The sequence below is a fragment of the Leopardus geoffroyi genome, chromosome A2 (assembly GCF_018350155.1).
Source record: "Leopardus geoffroyi isolate Oge1 chromosome A2, O.geoffroyi_Oge1_pat1.0, whole genome shotgun sequence".
Classification (NCBI taxonomy): Eukaryota; Metazoa; Chordata; class Mammalia; order Carnivora; family Felidae; genus Leopardus; species Leopardus geoffroyi.
In genome coordinates this window covers 14308937-14329456 of record NC_059331.1, presented here as the reverse complement: position 1 = coordinate 14329456, position 20520 = coordinate 14308937, and the positions used below count along the sequence as shown (strand labels likewise).

General features: G+C 52.9%; 3 protein-coding genes across 14 annotated transcripts; 2 read left to right on the top strand and 1 right to left on the bottom strand.

Annotated features, from left to right (window-relative positions):
• Positions 1–1488: 1488 nt before the first annotated feature.
• Positions 1489–3518, top strand: LOC123605522 (nuclear receptor 2C2 associated protein). Its single transcript, XM_045492532.1, has 5 exons — positions 1489–1806; positions 1973–2063; positions 2303–2408; positions 2485–2552; positions 2822–3518. The coding sequence occupies exons 1-5, from the start codon at positions 1769–1771 to the stop codon at positions 2936–2938; spliced, it is 420 nt and encodes a 139-aa protein (XP_045348488.1). The 5' UTR covers positions 1489–1768; the 3' UTR covers positions 2939–3518.
• RFXANK (regulatory factor X associated ankyrin containing protein) lies at positions 3003–9681 on the bottom strand. 2 transcript variants are annotated; one of them, XR_006715786.1, is made up of 10 exons: positions 8752–9005; positions 8058–8252; positions 5918–6001; positions 5705–5770; positions 5379–5479; positions 5084–5209; positions 4633–4699; positions 4140–4220; positions 3546–3721; positions 3003–3221 (listed from the first exon to the last, which is right to left on the bottom strand). XR_006715786.1 is itself a non-coding variant. In XM_045492521.1 (10 exons), the coding sequence occupies exons 3-10, from the start codon at positions 8242–8244 to the stop codon at positions 3151–3153; spliced, it is 783 nt and encodes a 260-aa protein (XP_045348477.1). In that variant the 5' UTR covers positions 8245–8252; positions 8752–8892; positions 9568–9681; the 3' UTR covers positions 3003–3150. The 2 variants fall into 2 exon arrangements, 1 of the variants encoding a protein (XP_045348477.1); XM_045492521.1 differs by lacking the exon at positions 3546–3721 and adding an exon at positions 9568–9681 and having other exon boundaries at positions 8752–8892.
• On the top strand, positions 9660–20313 carry BORCS8 (BLOC-1 related complex subunit 8). Of its 11 annotated transcripts, none has more exons than XR_006715788.1 (7): positions 9660–9804; positions 11546–11683; positions 12400–12512; positions 12996–13060; positions 16714–16866; positions 18684–18759; positions 19094–20313. XR_006715788.1 is itself a non-coding variant. In XM_045492526.1 (7 exons), the coding sequence occupies exons 1-6, from the start codon at positions 9768–9770 to the stop codon at positions 18715–18717; spliced, it is 498 nt and encodes a 165-aa protein (XP_045348482.1). In that variant the 5' UTR covers positions 9660–9767; the 3' UTR covers positions 18718–18759; positions 19090–20313. The 11 variants fall into 11 exon arrangements, 9 of the variants coding, with proteins under 9 accessions (XP_045348482.1, XP_045348487.1, XP_045348485.1 ...); XR_006715787.1 differs by having other exon boundaries at positions 19090–20313; XM_045492526.1 differs by having other exon boundaries at positions 16714–16824; positions 19090–20313.
• The last annotated feature ends 207 nt before the right edge of the window (positions 20314–20520 follow it).

Here is a 20520-nt window from a genome sequence, read left to right as displayed (position 1 = left end):
CCCACCAAATTCTCCAGCAGTCCTGCAAACAGAATTCCCTCCGTTTCACAGATGAAGGAATTGAGGCCCAGAAAGGTCAACGTGCTTGTCCAAGTAAGTGAGTGACCCAGCCAGGATTTAAACTGGATCTGGACCCTCCAGGGTCCATGCTTTTCCCACCTTCCTCTGGGGGTAAAGAGGTCTTTTCTGCCATCCGCAGTCCTGGCCCCAGCACTGAGACCAGCAGAGCCAGGTCTAGATGGCACCAGGCCATGACTGAATGCAGGAAGTCCTGGCAGGCAGGGGCTGATGGGGCAGCCCTTCCGGTGGTGTCCCAGTTTCCCAGCCAGCCCACCCCCACCCCCTTACTGGAGTGGGCTTGGGAAGATGCTAGCAGGATGCCAGGAGAACCATTCCCCTAGCCCTTGAAGAAAGGGGCTGGATTCTAGACCATTCAGCTAAAGCCAGGAACCTGCAGCCTTCTGCCAGTAGCTGTTTGTCTCAGAACCCTCCATTCATGCAGATGGGATGGTGTCTTGCCCTTTCTCAAACACCTTCAGGCTCAGCAGGGTTTTGCTTCACATATTTTATTCAGATTCATGGTCTTTCACCCAACCAGGCCTTTACTTATGCTGTTTTCCCTGCCGGACAAATCTCCCCCCATTTTTCTTACCCTGATGAATTCCTGCCCACCCACTAAGGTACAGACACAAGATCCCCTATCCCAGGAAGCCCTTCCTCCAGGTAGAGCCTCTGGTCTCCCAGCCCTGTGTCTGGCTCAGCCCTGACTGCATGGGTCTGTGTGTGTGTGTGTGTGTGTGTGTGTGTGTGTGTGTGTAGCTGTGTCTTACCAAAATTGAGGGCTCCTCAGGTATGGAGGAGGCTTCTCACAGTCCCCAGCACCATCCAGCACAGGGCTGGGCAGCAGGGAGTGAATGCTTGTTTAGTGAATCAGCGAACCAAATCTTTAGCCTTTGTGCAATCTGGTTTGGCCAACCCCCTCCTTCCCCCCAGTTCATCCTTCAAAACCCACTTCCCACGCCCCCTCCTCCATGAAGCCTGTCCCAGGCAGCATTTACTAGGAAGAAAGATTTGGAGGCTAAGCCTCTTGTGTTGCAGCTGGGATACACGAGGCTGACGAAGACTCGCTCATCGTGGCCTCTTTCTCAACTCTTCCTTTGGTCCCTGGGAGGCAATGAAGCGCTCGGCAGCATTAGCAGTTACGGAATGGGTTTTGGCTGACCTCCCCAGGTAGGGAGATACCGTTATAGGAAGTCTCTCAGACTTCCTATACCCTATACCCTGCTCTATACCCGCAGGCACCAGAAGACGGCGCCCCGCACACAACTTGGCAAACAATTCTTTCAAGTGCCTCCCTTCTTCCTCCAGCTCCAAAAGAAAACTCAGTACTGGAGGAAGGCCCTTTAAGAGGCGGGAGCGGAGGGGCGGGGTTCAAATTGCAGCCTGCCCTGAGAGCATGGGCGGGGCAGGTCTGAGTCACAGTGCGCTTGCGCGGTATCCTCGTGGTTCCGGGTCCTGCTCTGGTTCTCGGCGCTGTTCGCAGAGACTGAAGCTCGGAGTCCGAGCGACCCCCGGAAACCCACAGGAAACCTGTTTCCCTTACTTGAACCTGCTGTGAGAATCTAGCCGCGGGTCACTGCAGTTTCTTTGAAACCTTTGTAGACTCTGAGGCGTGGTCAAGGTCGAACGGCTGTGGCTGCCTGCGTTGGCGTCGGAATACGCGCACCGGCTACACCGGCTGAGCCCTGCGAGGCTTTGTGGAGCCGAGATGACCCACTCTTTGGTTTGTCCAGAGACAGTGAGCAGGTGAGACCCTGGGGACGGGCAGTGGCGGGCGTGGCCCTTGAGCCCGGGGTTAACCGAGCTGGGGGTGCCTGGGTAAGCTGGAGGCGAGGAGGGGGCGGGCCCACCGGTGGGCGGGACCTCGGCGCTGGGTTTAGCCAGTTTTTCGCTCTTATTCTGGTGCCTCCAGAGTGAGTTCAGTGCTGAATCGCAACACTCGGCAGTTTGGAAAGAAGCATCTGTTCGATCAGAATGAGGAAACGTGCTGGAACTCGGACCAGGTGAGGCACCTCTCCCTGGACCCTCCACCCATCCTGTGAATCAGATTCAGGAGTCCGGGGTGCCTTGAGAACTAAGGAGCACTCCAGCTGGGCACAGTAGAGTTGGTCACGGAGGGAACGTGTGCCAACTGCCCCTCACACCACCTCTCCCCCCATCGACTGTGGGAGTAAGACACACATAGCAGGCTCTGTCTGAGCCTGGACAGATTGTGAGCCTCAGTTTCCCCGTCTGTCTCCAGGGCCCCTCTCAGTGGGTGATACTAGAGTTTCCTCAGCGCATCCGTGTCTCCCAGCTGCAGATCCAGTTCCAGGGGGGTTTCTCCAGTCGACGGGGTCACCTGGAAGGTACTGGAGGGCTCTGGAAGGTGGGGGTTTGGAGAGGGCACCCCAGCCTCACAACCTGCCCCTTTCTCCGTTGCAGGTTCCCAGGGGAATGAGGCTCTTAGCAAGATTGTGGACTTCTACCCTGAGGACAACAACTCACTTCAGATATCCTTCCTGGGCCTCTGGGGAGGGGCGGGGGTGGTGGTCTGTGCCTCTGAAAACCGTGCGTGGGCCCTGGTATGTGACCTTGAGCAAGCGGGCTCTGGACCTCCATTGTTCCATCTGTAAAATGAGCTGATGGTAACCGGTTCTGTGTGAGAGCCTCAGAAGGGCTCACAGTGTGGCCGGTCACCCAGCACATTGGTGGTGTCTAAGCTGGGGCTGCCAGATGGGAAATGATGAACTACCTATTTCCCTTGACTGCCTATGCTCACACCTTCCCTGTGCCAGTTGCCGAGGTGGACCGGCTGAAGGTGACATTTGAGGACGCCGCTGACTTTTTTGGCCGAATTGTCATCTACCACCTGCGTGTGCTGGGGGAGAGGGCATGAGGCCACTGGGTACTAACTAACTCCTCCAGGAAGCCCTTGGGGAAGCACAGTGAAGTCCTTCAGGTTATGCACAGAAGGTTTATTGGTTCCTCTTGGGAAGGATCCCCTCCCACTGTCTGTCCAGGAGCTGCCTTTGAAGCCAGTTCTGGGTTCCCCCAGCTCTGCGTCAACTGTTTTGTTCCCTGAGTATCTGAGTCCCCAGCAGGCAGCCTTCACTCAGGATCTGCGGGCACCAGGTTGCTCTGGAAGAGTTTGAGGATGTGGTTCTCGATCACCTGTTGCACTGGAAACAGGAAAGGGAAAAGGTGGGCCATGAATCGAATGCAGGCTGCAGAGACAGAGGCCATTTGTACACCTCTTTTGGGGGATGAACCGGGGTGTCCCAGCATGAGAACTGCACCCGCCTCTCAGGGAACGAACGGGGATCTCCAAGTCCTGGGACACAAACGGAGGACCTAATTCATATGCGGGAAAATCCACACCCTTCCCAGAGTACAGCTGAGAAGACTGAGGCCCCCGCGCCAGGAAACTCAATTTCCCCTAAGTCTGTAAAAATGCATTTTTGGAGGCTTTTTAGAGTTAAAAAAAAGAAAGAAAAAATCTTTACCAAACAAAATTCTCGACTGGTGACTTTTATGAAAGGATAAGAGGGGCTGTGAGGAATGACTTCTGTCCCAAATGGAATAAAACTTGAAGGAAGGAGAAATCTCCCAGGCTCTCAATCTCTCCATGACCCCAAGGGGTCAGTTCTATTAGGATCTCCCCATTTTGTGGATGGGGAAGCTGAAGGGGGAAGTGGGGAACAAACCGGGGTCAGCCGATGGTCCCTACTCACACCCACCTCCTGCCATGGAGAGGGCTGGCTTCAGTGACCCTCTGTGGCCCGGCCCCTCCTTCTTGGCATCCTTATCCTGCAAGGCCTCTGCAAGGATCCCATCCTCCAGCCTGGTTCCTCCAGCCTGAATCCCATCCTCCCTCCCTTTGGGCCTCCCAGTGCCTGTGTATATCTCATCATGAACCCAGTCACTGACACACGTCAGCCTCCCGCACATGCCCAGGTGAGTACACAGTGGCACTACGTGTTTGCTAATGTGAACACTCTCAACGCTAGCATGTGACATCTGAGAGGGATGTCCTGTGTACCCCTCTGTGGTCACCTGCTTATGGCACACTGTCACTGCCCTATGTGTCTCAGGCTGACCTTTCCGATATCCCAGGGCCACAGCAAGGTCCATTGGGGTATAGCCGGAGTCAGCCTCAGTGGTGAGATCGGCTCCTCGGGCTGCAGAGCAAAGCAGGTGTTACTGGAGAGGCAGCGGGGCTGGGAGCCCAGAATGGGGCATGGAGACTTGGGAGATCCAGTGATCCCTCACGGTATAGCCACAGGTCTGCTGGTTGGTTGCCCTTATAGGCTTGGATGAGAACCTGAGCTCTCTGAAGAATGTGGCCAATAGAATCCCCACCTCCAGGGTCCCTGAGGCATGAAGGGTGTGGGTGTTCAATCCGCTGAGCCAGACCCCTGTACTATCCTACCATCTCCTGTCCCCAGATCAATCCTCTTGGGAAACTCAGGTAGTGACCGTTCATCCCAAGAGCTGTTCGAGCAGAGTTTGGACCCCTCCCTGGCCCTCAGGGTTCCTGTGGGGCCAGCTGGGGCTCTGAGGCCCCCAGGGCCAGATGCTACTCCCACTTACCCAACAAGGCTTCTACGCACTTCACGTGGTTCCCACGCACGGCGTACAGCAGTGGCGTCCCTCCATTCTGTCAAAGGCAGGGGCAAGGGCAACCGACATTCTGTCTTTTCCAAATTCTCACAACACCCCCAGCCCTCCAATTTAATGTGGTTCTTCCTCCTGCTCCACACCTGGCCTCGTTCCCCCTTTGGGTCTTAGCTTAGATACCCCTTCTTCCAGGAAACCCTCCTCGACTTCCCTGGACTCTGGAGGCTGCTTTCCGGGCTCTTGCGGCTGCCTGTGTGTCTGCTGTTACGGTGCTATTCACTACATTTCAGCTGTTTCTGTGTCGGCTGCCCTCCCCGCAAACTAGGAGCTCTGTAAGGCTCAGAGAAGGCTGTCTTGTGTTCTCAGCACCCACAGCAGGCCTGGTACCCTGCAAGGTGCCCAGGGCCAGTGGGTGGTGCCTCACCCAGTCGTAGATGTTGATGTCCACGTCACGCTCAAGTAGCAGCCCTACAATGTCTGTGTAGCCGCCCATGCTGGCCAGGGACAGGGCGCTTTCCCGTTCCTTGGCCAGGATGTGGGGGTCAGCACCCTGTGGTAGGGGGAATAGAGACAGTGGTGATGGGATGGGTGGGGGCATCCCCTGGAATCCTGGGGTACCCATGGCAGCCCCTTCTTATAGACATGGCACCAGCAGACTCAGACGAGACCCCAGCCCACCCTCAAGTTCCCGGGAAGCCCTCAGCTGGGCTGGGACGCACCCACTCGAGCAAGAAGCGGACAGTCTCGATTTCTCCAAAGGCGGAGGCCCAGATGAGGGGGGTGAAGCCATGCTCGTCCGGCTTGTTGATGAGGTTGTCGCCTGGCAGGAGGGGGGTGGTACCACTGGGATGCACCCCTGCCCACTCTCCCCAGTGCTGTGGGAGCAGGGACAGGGCGGGTGGCTGGGGTCAGACATGAGGGGGAGCACACGGGTGGACACAGGCACATTTGTGGAGACTCGGGTCATTTCAATACCCACATGCACACACCAGCACGTGTGGCCAGACACATTCGGACACACCACAGTACTCGTGTGGACACACACCTTTCCTCAGATGTTCCTTCAGCTGGCTCAGCTCCCCCTGGGCCGCGAGCTGGTGGATGGACAGGGCTAGGGGCCAGAGAGAGGCAGAGTCCTCACCTGTCCCATCCCTGCTCCATGCCTCAGTTTACCCCATCCAAAGTTGCTCCTCCCGGCCCCTGCTACCTACTAGCACCTGTTACCTCTCCCCGCCTTAGGGACTGGAGCCCCACTTACAGTCGAGGGTGGCTGGCAGGGCCGAAACCTCGTTCCCCCGCTGCCGGTTGGTGAGGGTTGTGGAGTGCTTCAGGGAGCTGCCTCCTGGAAGAGAGAGGAATGGCCTCAGTTTGCTCCTAGTATGTCTCTGAGGCTTCAGACCAGACCCTCGGGGTTTGGAGCTACCAAAGACAGTGCCTCACTCCACCATTCACTCACTCTGCCCTCCTGGATACCCGGATGCACCTTTCTCCTCTACACCTGGTGATGTTCTGGGCAAACGATACATAGTCCCTGCCCTCAAGGGGTACATCGACAAGAGGGGGGAGTCAGAAGGAGAGAAATAACTGTTCAGGAGAAATAAGAAGGAGGTAGAAGAGGGGCACCTGGGTGGCTCAGTTGGTTGAGCGACTGACTTTAGCTCAGGTCACGATCTCGCAGTTTGTGAGTTTGAGCCCTGGTTCGGGCTCTGTGCTGACAGCTCAGAGCCTGGAGCCTAATTCAGATTCTGTGTCTCCCCCTCTCTCTGCCCCTCCCCTGCTCACGCTCTGTGTCTCTCTGTCTTGCGATAATAAACAAATGTTAAAAGAAATTTAAGAAAATGGGGCGTCTGGGTGGCTCCGTCGGTTAAGCATCCAACTTCAGCTCAGGTCATGATCTCACAGTCTGTGAGTTCGAGCCCCGCGTTGGGCTCTGTGTGGACAGCTAAGAGCCTGGAGCCTGCTTTGGATTCTGTGTCTCTCTCTCTGCCCCTCCCCTGCTCATGCTCTGTCTCTGTCTCAAAAATAAATAAAAACATTAAAAAAATATATAAAAACAACTTAAGGAAAAAAAGAGTATCCTTAAAACAACAAAAAAAGAAGGAGGTAGAAGAGAGTGGAAAGAGGGGAGGGCCAGGAGTGAGTCCATTTCAGACACAATGGTCAGGGAGGGCCACTCTGAGGAGGTGATACCAACTGAGAGCTTGGCCAGATGAAGAAACCAGCCCTGGGAAGAGGTAGAATGTTCCACACAGAGGGAACAGCAGGGACCAAGGCCCCAGGAGGGACTGAATTAGACGTGTTCAAGGACTCCAGTCAAAAGAAATCCTTGAGGGGCACCTGGGTAGCTCAGTTGGTCTATTTCAGCTCAAGTCATGATCTCATAGTTCGTGAGTTTGAGCCCCACATCAGGCTCTGCGCTGAGAGTGCAGGGCCTCCTTGGGATTCTCTCTCTCCCTCAATCTGCCCCTCCCCTGCTCATGCTCTCTCTCTCTCTCTCAAAAAAAAAAAAAAAGAAATCCTTGGATCCTTAATAGGGTTAACAGAATCACCATCTGACCCAGCAATCCACTCCTAGGTATCTACCCCCAAAAGTTGAAATCAACTGTTCAGACAAACACCGGTACACAAATGTACCAGCAACACTAGTCACAATCGCCTAAAGAGGAAGAACCCGAGGGTCCATCGATGGATGAATGGATAAAAGAAATGTGGTCTGGAATGGAATATTATTGGGTCATAAAAAGGAATGAAGCACCAACACATGCTGCAAATGCAGACAAACCTCCAAACCATCATGCCGAGGGGCGCCTGGCTGGCTCAGTCAGAGGGGCATGCAACTCTTGTTCTCGGGGTCATGTGTTCAAGCCCCACATGGGGTGTAGAGATTACTTAATAATCAAACTTAATAAATCAGACTTAAAACAGTGAAAAAAAAACCCATCATGCTGAATGAAAGAAGGCAGACACAAAAGGCCACATGTTGTAGGATTCATTTATATGAAATATCCAGAACAGGGAAATCCATAGAGACAGAAAGATTAGTGATTGACAGGGGCTAGGGGAGGAGGGATGGAGAATGATTCCTCATGGGGACTGGGTTTCCTTCTGGGGTGACGGAAATGCTCTGGAACAACAGAGAGAGTGGGGGTGGGGGGCTTACGCACAATGTGAATGTACTTACTGCCACTGAATTGTATGCAAGTCTGGTTAAAATAGCAACTTTTATGCTATGGGGATCTAGCCATCATATATATACATATAAAGCAATTCCTCACTGGGTGGAGAGGGAAGACACATTCTGGGTAATGGAACATAAAGGCAGAGGTCCTGTCTTGAGCCTGACATTCCATTGTCCTTGCATCCCAGAGGCAGGAGTCCAGGGGAAATATCCTACCTACCCTGCGGTGAGGAGGCACCAGCATCCGGTTCAGGATTCCCAGGCTCCAGAGTGCAGGGGAAGAGACTGAGCACCACAGTGTCTGAGCCATCGGGGGCCTCATCGCTGGGGTCCTCAGGGTCCCCAAATTCTGGGATGGGGAGCTGTTGGGTCAGACTGAGGTCCTCTGCCGGCTGGGTGGGCTCCATGGGGGAAGCTGGCAGAAGCGCCAAAAGATAACAGTTAATTATCAACAACTCCTATTAAGTAGGCACCAACAGCATACCCGGCCTTTCACAGTGAGGGTGGGTAAACTCAAGCTCAGCGGGAAGTTAAAACCACAGTCCAACTGCTTTTCAGGCTCATTCCTCCCCCGCTACCAGGGCACATACAACATGCTTTACTTAAAATGGGTTCAGCTATCTGGGTTCGAATCCCACCATTTATAAGCTGTGAGCACTTGGGCACATGACCTAACTTCTTTGAGCCTCAGTTTCCTCATTAATCGAATGGGGAAATGAGGTCTAAGCACCGTGCCTGTATATAGCAAAGCTGGGGGCCTGATACACGGGCAGAGTTTAATAAACGTTCACTGTAGTTATTTTTTTCTTGCGTGGTGGTGGGGGGGGGGTCCCCGTAATAAGTGACTGCTCAACAAAGTGTGATCGGTCCCATCCCACCGGCCCCTCCCAAACAGATCCAAAAGGTCCACTCACCTCTAACGAGCCTCGTCTGTCACCCCACGCCGCAAGTCCGGGTCCCCCAAAACTTGGGGGGCCCAATTCACAAACTTTTCTCCTTCGATTGATATAGGAGGGAGCAAGCTGGAACCTGGATCCTCAGCGCCCTGGTTTCTTCTGCCGGGACAGAGAGCAACTTGATACGCGACCGCTACCCCCACCTCAGAGCACCCCACTGCGCCTGCGCACCCTGCCTCCCCAAAAGTGCCGAAAGGCAAGAGCAATAGAAGCTGCTACTGGCCCTTTAAGACTTGGGGGAGGGGCGTGGTTTCCGCTGGGGCCCAAGCAATGCTGTTGCGCCTGCGCGTTCTTGTCCAGGCAGCTCTGGAGGGAGCCCAGCAGGGTCTGAAGGGATGGGTGGAGCCTCAGAGGGCTCAGAGGATTTCATTGAGACAGTCTTGCGTCACTACCCCCCCAGCTCCACCCATAAGTTTTTCCTGAGGGAGACGCTAGGCTCCAGTTGCTCCAGGACGGGCGGGGCTCTCTCCTGTACGAGGATGGTGGGCGGGGAAAAGTCGAGGTGTCGGGATTTAAAGGGGCAACACTACTGTCGCCCCCGTTCATAACAATGTCTTCTTTGCGGTCCTGGGGGCGTGTGAGCATGTGCAAGAATCTGATGGCAATAGGAGGGTACAAAGAGGCCGTTTATGTGGCCCGAAGTGGACAATGTTTGGAGCGTTTCCCTAATTCGTCTGCTCCCGGAAAAGGGAGTTCGTGAAGGGAGGGTGCCCTTGCCCCTTCCTGCTTGGGTGTCCCTCCTGGAGCTTCAGGGGGTCTCCGCCCCTTCCTCACCCGTCTACTGGTGTGCCTCCTTCCCCAGTCTCTCACTCAGGGTTCCTCTCCAGTCTAGGTACACGAAGTAGTGAGGAGGGCAGGCCAATTGGCACCGGAACTGGAGCACCACGGCGTCTGGTTTCGTAGGGGAAGGTTTGAGAAGCCTTCCCCATAGCCGGACTTCCGCTTCCGGTCCTCGGAATCTGTACGCGGTCGTTATGGAGGAACCGGAGATGCAACTCAAGGGAAAGAAAGGTTGTGTTGAGCCCCGGGCTGGACAGAAGGGTGACCTGACAGAGTGCAGGAGGGGGCAAAGGCTTGGAGGGAGCATGCGGGGGAACTAATTGGACCACCATTGCATCCTGGTTCGGCCGCTGACTAGTTTAAAAACCTTTAGAGTGTCTCCGTGCCTCGATTTTGTCATCTGTAAAATGGGAAGTATAATAGTCTCTCCCCGCCCGCATAGGTTTGTTGTGAGAATTCAATGACCTGCTATTTGTAATGCATTGAAAGAACGCCTGTGACGTGGCAATCGCTGTGCGTGTTACTTCCGTATATGGTTACGTATTTGTTTAGGTTTACGTTAACATCGAATATTTGTAAGTCACATAGTTACAAATTACCAAACGCCACAGACTTGTTAAATCATAAAGGTTTTTATCATGACGCACGTTATTTCTAGTAATTATTTTTAAGTTTATTTTTGAGAAAGAGCGAGAACACAAGTGGGAGAGGGGCAGAGAGACGTACAGAGGATCCCAAGCAGGGCTTCCCACTGTCAGCGCAGAGCCCCATGCTGGGCTCAGCTCACCAACTGTGAGGTCATGACCTGAGCGGAAATCAAGAGTTGGTTGCTTAACCGACTGAGTCACCCAGGCACCCCTCTAGTTAATTATTTAGAAGGCACAAGTATAGTTCATCCCATCTTTTTTGCAGCAGCACTGAAGGGTAAGGTCTTATGCTCATTTTCCAAACGAGGAGGACTAAGAGGGATAAGAGTACACTCAGTTTGGAGGTGGCAGGATGGGCTCTACCCTACTGAGGGCGTTGCAGTGAGCTAGACATGCTGACACTAGCCAGACTCATGCACAGCCTCCCTTGACTCCCAGATGCACCAGAGTTCTCTGTCTTGTTAACTGCACTCCACTGGGCACAGCATGAGGTCCATCTCTGTAGCAAACCTTGAGGTGGGTACTATTATTCCATTTTTACAGCTAAGGAAACTGAGGCTCCCAGAAGCCCCTGCCCTCAAGAATCCAAGCTTTAACTTTTTTTGTTTTTGTTTTTGTTTTTTTTGTAAAAATGTAATGTAATAAAGACTGAGAATTTATAAGAGAAATGAACAAGGTGCTGAGGTTGAGAATGAGATGGAAGTGACATCCGGTTAAGCGTGGTGATCAGGGAAGGCCTTGCCCAGGAGCTGAGACATGAGGGATAAAGAGAAGCCCATGCGGGAAGGAGAGGGTCAGTGGCAGAACAAGCTGTGCAGCCATACAGCAGCTACTGATCACAGTATTTATAGGTATTTAAGTTAATTAAAATTAGGTAAAACTTAAAATTCTTATGGTGAGCACTGAGTAATGTGTAGAATTATTGAATTGCTATATTGTACACCTGAAACTAACATAACACTGTATGTTAACTCTATTGGAATTGAAATTTAAACAAAAAAACTCAATTTGTGAGTCGTATTTCACATTTCAGCCACATGCTCAGTAGCCAGCCGTATGTGCCTAGTGGCTACATTATTGGACACTATAGATTATAGAACCTTTCGGTCATCTCAGAAAGTTCTTTTGGACAGTACTGGGAGTGTCCAAGGAGCAACCAGGAGGCCACTGTGCCTTGGATGGTGAGGAAGGCAGGGAAGTTAACAGCAGGAAGAACATATAGGACCTTATGGGCCATAGTAAGTTAGGTGGGTTTTACGCTCTGGCTGATGGGAGCCATAAGAGGGTTTCAAATAAGGGAGGGACATATCTGATATGTTCATTAGGAGATCACTCCATCTGTTGTTTGGAGATTGGACTGTTGGCAGAGCGGAAGCAGGGAGACCAGGAACGAGCTGAATCTGGCGTCCTGGTGAGAGGTGGCCATGCCTGGACCAGTGTGGGCAGTGTAGTGGTAAGAATAGGTGAGATTTAGACTTTGTTTTCAGGCAGAACCAGCAGGATCTGTCATGGAGGGGAGGGTGTAGGTGACTGACTGGCTAAGAATGTCATTTGTTGAAGCAGACCGTGGGGTAAGGATTTCTGTGTAATTAACTTACCAGGAGAACCTCACAGGGGAGATAGGGGAAGCTGAGCAAGGAGTGATCTCAGGGCAGATCCTCAGCCTGATGCTTCAGGAGAACTCAGAAGGATGATTTATACCTCCATGTTGTCCCAACACACAGCAGGAGATGTGGCCTTTAATACCCCTTGATGGTCAGTCATGGCTGAAGGCCACCCAGCGATCTAAGCTTCCAGGCATTTTCAGGTCGAGTAACTGGTAGGAGCCTCGAAGAAGAGTCTCAGATTCATTCCTTGGGGTAAAGGGAATGTGAGAGGGTCCAAGTGGGCAGAAGCAGCGTCTACCGCAAGTGGGCTTGGGAGGGGAAAACCCATGAGTTCACTGGATGTGTTAACATCATGATGAGCGAAGCCTTTCTTGATTATCTCCTTCAACCCATCACTGGGACCACAGGTGACCCAGCTCCTGAGTGGACACTGGACACCCCTCGCTGCTCTGGCTGGACTCGCGGATTAAGCAGTCAAGAGTCTTATGCTTTGTCTCTTTGTGTCTCTGCCGCCCTTCCCTTGCTCTGCCACCCCCCACCCCGGCCCCCAACTTTTGATTTGCTCGGCCCAGTCACAGACAAGTTCACTGAGAGTGTCTATGTCCTGGCCAATGAGCCATCCGTGGCCCTGTACCGGCTGCAGGAGCACGTGCGCCGCTCTCTGCCTGAGCTGGCCCAGCATAAGGTGAGCCCCACTGACCCCTGGCACTGACCTCCCCCAGAGTCCTCACCTCATGATCTGGGGCCTGCTACATGGAACAGGGACTGTTGGGGGAGGAGTCAAGGCTGGGACAGCAGCAAGGAGGCACGAGGTCACTGAGACAGGTTGAGGCCATGGGTGGACAGATTTGGGGGCAGATTTGGAAGAAGGGGGTGGCCGGATGTGCATTCGTTGTCACTTGTATGGCGAGAAGGAAGCAGCCGCATGAGGACCCGAGGGAACGATGTGCCAGGCCGAGGGAACCACCGGTGCAAAGGCCCTGAGGCGTGGTAGCCACGTGGTGGCGGAAAGCCCAGACCGGTGAGGGAGGGGATTTTCAGGAGGAAAGATCAGGATGGAGGGGGCCGGTCTCTGTGGCCATGGTGATGGGCGATCAGGTGCTCCATCCCAGGAACTGAGAGGGTGGAGGTAGCAGCCCTCCTGCTAACAGCTTCCTGTCTCCCACAGGCTGACATGCAGCGATGGGAGGAGCAGAGCCAGGGAGCCATTTACACAGTGGAGTATGCCTGCAGGTGAGCCCTGTAGCCTCCCCACTGCCGGGGTTGTCCCCGTATGCCCCAGGGTCACCTCTTGGACATTCCGGGGCATCTCAGCCAGCTCTCCAGTGAACCTTCTCCTGCCAAACGCATCTGAGTTGAGGCATGTGGATCTCGACTTTCTTGGCCACACAGCAGGTTCCAATCCAGGCCTGCGCTTCTCACCATTTGCCCATCCCCCACGTGCCTCAGGCAGGCTTCTTCCCGAGTGGAGCCCCTCCCCATGTGTCGTAGGAAGGGGCGGAAAGGTTTAGGGGAGATGCCATCTGGGAAGGGAGCCAGCGCCTCAAGGGACTTTTCCTTCCCACATCCAGGACCACAGACTGGCCAGTGGGGTGGACGGCAGCTGAGAGGAGGGCCACAGCACAAATACAGCTGATTATTTTCACATTTTTATTTCTTTCCAATTTTTTTTTTTAGTGTATAACAGACGCATAAAATTTGCCACCTTAACTATTTTTAAGTATACGGCTCAGTGGTATTAAATACATTCACGTGCAGCCATCCCCACCCTCCATTGCCAGCATTTTTTTCATCTTGCAAATCTGAAACTCTCCCCGTCAGACACTAACCCCCCCCCTTCCCTTTCTCCTGACCCCTGGCACCCACCATTCTATGTTCTGTGTATGAATCTGGGGACCTCACATAAATGGAGTCGGACAGTATTTGCCTTTTCTGTCCATCTCTTTTCACTCAGCATGCTGTCCTCCAGGTCCTCCGTGCTGTAGCCTGTGTTGGATTATCCTTCCTTTTTAAGGTTGAGTAGTATTCCATTGCGTAGACCCACCTCGGTTTATCCATCTGTCGACGAACATTTCGGTTGCTTCCACGTTTTAGCTACTGTGGATAATGCTGCTGTGAATGTGAGGGTACCATTTAATTATTATTATTATTATTATTTTGTGTTTAGCTTTTTCTAAGTCTTCAGATTCCACCCCCCCCCCCCCACCTCCCAGTCCCAAGGGAAAGATGTATGTCAGAGTAAAAAGTAGTAGCCAGTGTTTCTTTTCATCATCGCACCTTTCCTGGCCTTGCCTCCCCCTCTTCAGTTGGTTCCCCTGAGTATACTTAATGTCCTGGCTTGTTCTGTTTGCCTCGCGAGTTTGGCAATTTTATTTAGAAGTGCCATTTGCCCTTTGCGTGGACTAAGTCATTTTCGTGGAGGCTGGACACACCCCAGCAGTACAATCTGTGGAACCATGGGGTTTGCTTGCCTGTTTCTGTTGTGTGAACGAAGGTTCTTTGACAGGAGGTCCTGCTGCTGAGGGTACTGAGCTGAGCCCTCTACTATCAGCCGCCTTGGCCCCTCCACTGGGACAGAAGGCATTCCAGACGGATGGCATTTTCTTGAGGATGGTGGCCTCAGACACCCTCGTTAGCTCAAGAAAGAGTAGAAAAGAAATAGGGGTTTCTCTCTCACGTCTGCCAAACAGCTCCTGCGCAGCTGTGGACTCACCAGCAAGGCCCAGGTCAAAGGAAGAACATGTCAGAGTCTGTACTTTGTCCCGGTTCCTCTAGCTGCCCCATTCAGTGAAGGAGTCCGGGCTACGGGTGACACTTAAATTTTAATGCATTAAAATGAAATAAAAGATTCAGCTCCTCTGTCTCACTAGCCATATTTCAAGGGCTTAGCAGCCATGTCAGCGGATAAAGAATGTGTCCGTCATGTTGCAGAAAGTTCCACCGGGCCATGCTGAGGTAAGCACGAGGCCAGTGTATTCTGAGCTCTGAGCACTTCTCGCTAGGGAGATGTGGAAAGAACCCTTTTGGTTGTTGACAATGCTTTACGTAGTTGACGCAGAATTTATAGATACTAAATTGGATAAACTATTCAAGAGGGAACTTATAAAAGCAAGCTTTTTTTCCCCCTATGGTTTATTTATTTTTCATAGTTTACATCCAAGTTAGTTAGCACATTGTGCAACAATGATTTCAAGAGGAGATGCCTTAAGCCCTTTACCCATTTAGCCCCTCCCCCCTCCCACAACCCCTCCCGTAACCCTGTTTGTTCTCCATATTTAAGAGTCTCTTCTGTTTTGTCCCCCTCCCTGTTTTTATACTCTTTTTGCTTCCCTCCCCTTATAGTCATCTGTTTAGTATTTTAAATTCCTCATCTGAGTGAAGTCATATGATATTTGTCTTTCTCTGACTAATTCCACTCAGCATAATACCCTCCAGTTCCACCCACGTAGTTGCAAATGGCAAGAATTCATTCTTTTTGACTGCCGAGTAATACTCCATTGTATATACATACCACATCTTTATCCGTTCATCCATCGATGGACATTTGGGCTCTTCCCATACTTTGGCTATTGTTGATGGTGCTGCTATAAACATGGGGGTGCATGTGTCCCTTCGAAACAGCACACCTGTGTCCCTGGGATAAATACCTAGTAGGGCAATTGCTGGGTCGTAGGGTAGTTCTATTGTTAATTTTTTGCGGAACCTCCATACTGTTTTCCAGAGTGGCTGCACCAGTTTGCATTCCCATAAAAACAAGCTTTTCATCCAGGTGGGCAAACAGTAGAAAAGCTGACTGCATTTTGGTAGTGCTAAAACGAACAAGCTAACAGAGCAGGCGATAGCCCCCCAATCCCCGCTTTGATCTCATGGCCGTTTTCCAGCCGGTCCCTGACTGATAATAAATAGGAGTGAGTTTTTTGTCTTTAATAGAACAGCTTTTTTTTTTTTTTTTTTTTTTTTCAACGTTTATTTATTTTTGGGACAGAGAGAGACAGAGCATGAACGGGGGAGGGGCAGTGAGAGAGGGAGACACAGAATCGGAAACAGGCTCCAGGCTCTGAGCCATCAGCCCAGAGCCCGACGCGGGGCTCGAACTCACGGACCGCGAGATCGTGACCTGGCTGAAGTCGGACGCCTAACCGACTGCGCCACCCAGGCGCCCCTTAATAGAACAGCTTTAAAATGACACTTTTATTTTTACTGCAGATGCTATGCAGGTGAGTTGCTGGCATTAGCAGGGCCCTGGGTGGCCTGGTGAATATTTTACTGTTGTGCTGTTGGAAGGGGCATTTTCATTAGATGTTTGTTAGTCTGGCACCAGCACCAGAGGCTAGCACAGCTTGGCAGTGGTGTCCCCTTAATTAGTAGTGAGTTATTCTGGTTCCCTCTAAGCTCACCTCCAGAGCTCTTCACAGTTGAGTTGATAAGCTTCCTTCGGAGGCAGGAATAGGTTATCTAAATGGCCATTTTTACACGTTTATCGCTTCTTCAAAACATTAGGTGGTCTAGCAGCAGGATGTAAAAGTTGCACCCAGGGCGCCTGGCTGGCTCATTCGGAAGAGCATGTGACTCGCTCTCGATCTTGGGGTCGTGAGTTCAAGCCCCACGTCAGGTGTAGAGATTACTTAAATGAATAAATAAAAACTTTCAAAAAAAATAGCTGCTTCTGGCCATCATGCGCTCTGTCGCATAGATGTCATCGAGGTGTGGCAGGGAAATCAAAACTTTAAACCCCGGATAAGCCCACAGAATCCCTGGGGTGCCTGTTGAGCACTGAGCCCGTGCAGGCGCCCCCACCAACCTCTGGTTGGGAGGCTACATGGGCAGGCGCAGGGAGGGGAGGGTAAGGCGGGGTGGCACCGACTGGGTCCATCCTCCCATTTCAGTGCTGTGAAGAACCTTGTTGACAGCAGCATCTACTTCCGCAGCGTGGAGGGTCTTCTGAAACAGGCCATCAGCATCCGGGACCACATGAATGCTGCCGCCCAGAGCCACAGGTAGCTCCGGGACCACCCACTCCTGCTCTCAGCCTCCTCGCTGTAAGGACCTTTGCTTCTCAGCCAGGAACTGCTGTTTCTCACTCCTTAGACAGCTCCCTTTCCTCATCTCATGGTGCCTGGTGGCTTCCTCTCGTCCTTTGGCGTCTGTAACGGGAGAGTTCAGCCGCCCAGCACCCAGGTCCTGAGCTCGGCTGTGTGCCCGGCCCTGGGCTGGGCACCGGGGATGCAGCGGTGGCCAATATGCATGTACTCGTGGTCTCACAGGGAGGCATATGGCAACCAGGTAAACATGGAACAGACGAGCATTTCAGATGTGCAAAGGAAGAAAAGGGAGGTGGGAGCCTCTCTGAGGAGGTGGGAGCAGAGGCCGGAGCACCATGCAGATGGGAGGTGGCCCGGGGAGGGGGTTCCGGGTTGGACAGCGGTGAGGACAGAGGCCCTGGGGATGGTGATCTGGGTGTGTTGGAGGAACATCTAGGAGGCGAGTGTGGCTGGAGTGGGTGAGCGAGAGGGAGACAGAGCCCGCGAGGCTTGTAGGGGAGGTTGCCTGGAGCTGAAGGAGGCTTCAAGCCAAGGACCAGATGGCCTAAAAATGAAAAGCACTTACAGTCCTCGCACCCTGGGGAGAGAGTTTTTGTCATATTGTCATTATAACTTAATAAACATGCACTTGGGCACACGTGCACGTGCTGTAAGCTGTAACTCTGCTTTGATACATGTCCGGCTCCTGCAGTCTGGGACTGGGTCTGGCATGCCTGTCCCCCACCAGACATTTAGAAAGAAAAAAAAAAAAAAAAAATCTGTGTTACTGTTCTGAAAACTGAGACGCAGGAATTGTCAAAAACAACAAAGCCTGGTGAATGTGTAAGAATGGACGTGCAGCCATCTTCTCACAGAGGGTAGCATGACATGGGTTGATCTGGGCTTCTTTGCTTTAAAGAACTGTCTGCCTTGGGCTGCCCTGCTGTAGGTTGGTGCAAGCCATTGGGGCCAGAGCTTGCTGTGTAGTGTGCACAGCGCCCCCTGCACGGTAGGGCCTCAAAAAGCCATAGCTTTTACCTTTTTTTTTTTTTCTTTTTTTAAGCTTATTTTTTTATTTTGACAGAGGCAGAGAGAGGGAGAGAGAGAATCCCAAACAGGCTCCTCTCAGTGTGGAGCCTGACGTGGGGCTTGATCCCGTGACCACAAGATGATGACCTGAGCTGATATCAAGAGTTGAATGCTTAAACGACTGAGCCGCCCAGGCTCCCCCATACCTTATTTATTTATTTATTTATTTATTTATTTATTTATTTATTGTTTATTTATTTATTTAAGTTTTTTTTTTAATGTTTATTTTTGAGAGAGGGAGACAGTGTGAGCTGGGGAAGGGCAGAGAGAGAGGGAGACACAGACTTGGAAGCAGGCTCCAGGCTTTGAGCTATCAGCACAGAGCCTGAGGTGGGGCTCGAACCCACGAACTGTGAGATCATGACCTGAGCTGAAGTGGGACGCTTAACCCACTGAGCCACCCAGGCGCCCCTCCCCCGATACCTTTTATTTTTAATTCATGGTTTCCCAAGTGCTTTAGATGCCTTGCTTCTGCCTGCTTCTGAAAGATGCTTCTAGCAGCTTAAAGTGCTGCTTAACGCTTCTCTTGGCAAGCCCTGCGGGTTTGAAGTGCCCAGTCCTGCATGAGTCCCAGCCACGACCTCTGAAGTGGGTGGCTGGTCCCATTTTTACAGAGGATGCCCTGAAGGCTGAGGCCAGGGGTCTTAGAGGACTGGAAGGTAACCCAAACCCATCTCCAGCCTAACTGAGCACGCCCGATGGCCTCTGACATTGGCCTCAAGGACGCTGCCCATGTTTTGTTCCAGCCCTGACGAACCACCCCTGCCCTCCTCAGCTTGATCCCGGAAGAGACTTGGAGGTGCTTTGGCCCCTCTGGCTCAGGTCAGTGTCAAGTGGGGTCGTGAACCTCTGTACTCCATGCTCTGAACTAACCCACCCTCTTGGTGTCCAAGAAGGGACCTGCTTGTCTAACCTCTTGGGCTTTCTCCCTGGGCTCGTAGGATACTTTCATCAGTGGGAGGCTTCGGGGTGGTAGGGACCTTCAGCCCTCTGCTACGCAGGACGTTGTCAGCCCTCGTCTCCCTCGTGCTCTCTGTGCCAACTCCCTGCCCCTTTTCCAGGCCGCAGGCCCTGTCTCAATCCCGTGTTCCCCCTGCCAAGACAGAAAGGGGAGCCCACGTTTGGTTGTTTTACTCACACGCGTTCTCTCAGGCAGAGCCCAGCATGATGGCTACCCACCCAGCTCAGGAATCTTCACTGCACTGCTGGCCAGCTGTGTGACCCTGAGAAAGTCCCTCCCCTCTCTGGTCTCTGCTTTTCCCTTCCATCAGAGTGGTTCAGCAGGCAGCAGAGGGTGCTGCTGCATAGTGATGTGTGTTGTAGCAATCAGCTACTGCTGCATGACAAACTATCCCCAAACTTAGTGGTTGACAACCCTAGTCATTTGGCTGCTTACAGTCCTGCGATTTGGGCTGGGCTCAGCTGGGCAGTTTTTCTGGACTTAACAACTATCTGGCACGCATCAGAATTCAAAGGGGCTCATAGAGCTGGCCTCGCTCACACATCTGGATCTGGACCCGTGCCGTCAGCAGCAGGGGATCCGTTCCCCTCCGCGTGGCCTCCCCAGCAGGCCGACCTAGGCTTCTCCTGGTGACTGGGTGCCCAGAGGGCAGCCCCCGTGTGCCTGTGCCCATCCGACCTCTTCTTGCTTCACACTGCGGACGCTCCATTGGTCAAGGCCAGCCACGTGGCCAGGCCAAGAACCTGATGGGAGAGAACTGCAGGAAGGCCTCAATACCGGGAGGTGTGACCGACTGTGTGAGGAGAGCATGGTACCAGGAAAGGCCTGGCACGTTGTTACTCGGCGCCCGTGTAGGGCAGACCCCGGCAGATTGGTGGCATCTGAGGGACTTCCTGAGCTCTAGCTGTTGTAGTTCTCAAAGCCCTGCCCATTTGCCAGGCACTACGATGGCGCTCTGTGCCACAGAGGCCCTCTCAGAGGGCTTGGGAGGCATGAGTGGGATGGGGCCTGCACAGCCCCAGAGCCACAGTTTCCAGAGACAAGAGGCAGCAGAATTCATGTGTATGCAGTTGAAGTACTTTTTGAGCACCTGCTGTGTGCCAGGCTTAGCTCTCCGGCTGGGGGTAGTGAGGAATCCCGCTGGCTGTGGGATTGCCTAGGGAGCATCTGGGAGGACTTGGGGCAGGAGGGGCTACCAAAAGGGTCAGCAACTCATCCCAATGGCCCACGCAGTGTTGCCCACCAGCCCTGGGCCTACACCCCACCATCTCTCCACTCCCTTCTCCTTGCCCTTGTCACTCCCACCATCCAGCCTCAAGGACACCGCCCTGCTGCCCTCCCCACACCCTGTTGTCATCTGCTGTCCCTCTGCTGCTGCGCCCCCTTGGAATAAAATTCTCTGTGACTTCTCCTGATCCCGCCTTTATCCCTACAGGCCCTGCCCCCTTCCTCTTCAGAATTGTTGCCCCATTGCCCCTCTCAGAGCCTTCCACCCCACACTTTCCCCCCAAACTGTTCCCTACAGGGTGACTGGTAACCTTTATAGGGTCAAGTCACAGTCTCCCCTGGCATCTGACTTCACCTGCCTCTCCAGTCCAGGGCCTCTAGCACAGTTCCCTTTT

Excerpts from the sequence above, each read along its gene's own strand:
- LOC123605522 (XM_045492532.1), top strand. The coding sequence starts at position 1,769 with ATGACCCACTCTTTGGTTTGTCCAGAGACAGTGAGCAG. Across the intron at positions 1,807-1,972 it reads TGTCCAGAGACAGTGAGCAG|AGTGAGTTCAGTGCTGAATC; the intron begins GTGAGACCCTGG and ends TGGTGCCTCCAG. Across the intron at positions 2,409-2,484 it reads TCGACGGGGTCACCTGGAAG|GTTCCCAGGGGAATGAGGCT; the intron begins GTACTGGAGGGC and ends TCTCCGTTGCAG.
- RFXANK (XM_045492521.1), bottom strand. The coding sequence starts at position 8,244 with ATGGAGCCCACCCAGCCGGCAGAGGACCTCAGTCTGACCCAACAGCTC. Across the intron at positions 6,002-8,057 it reads TGGTGCCTCCTCACCGCAGG|GAGGCAGCTCCCTGAAGCAC; the intron begins GTAGGTAGGATA and ends TCTCTCTTCCAG. Across the intron at positions 5,771-5,917 it reads CCTGCCAGCCACCCTCGACT|CCCTGTCCATCCACCAGCTC; the intron begins GTAAGTGGGGCT and ends TCTGGCCCCTAG.
- BORCS8 (XM_045492525.1), top strand. The coding sequence starts at position 9,768 with ATGGAGGAACCGGAGATGCAACTCAAGGGAAAGAAAG. Across the intron at positions 12,513-12,995 it reads CTGAGCTGGCCCAGCATAAG|GCTGACATGCAGCGATGGGA; the intron begins GTGAGCCCCACT and ends TGTCTCCCACAG. Across the intron at positions 13,061-16,713 it reads ACAGTGGAGTATGCCTGCAG|TGCTGTGAAGAACCTTGTTG; the intron begins GTGAGCCCTGTA and ends CTCCCATTTCAG.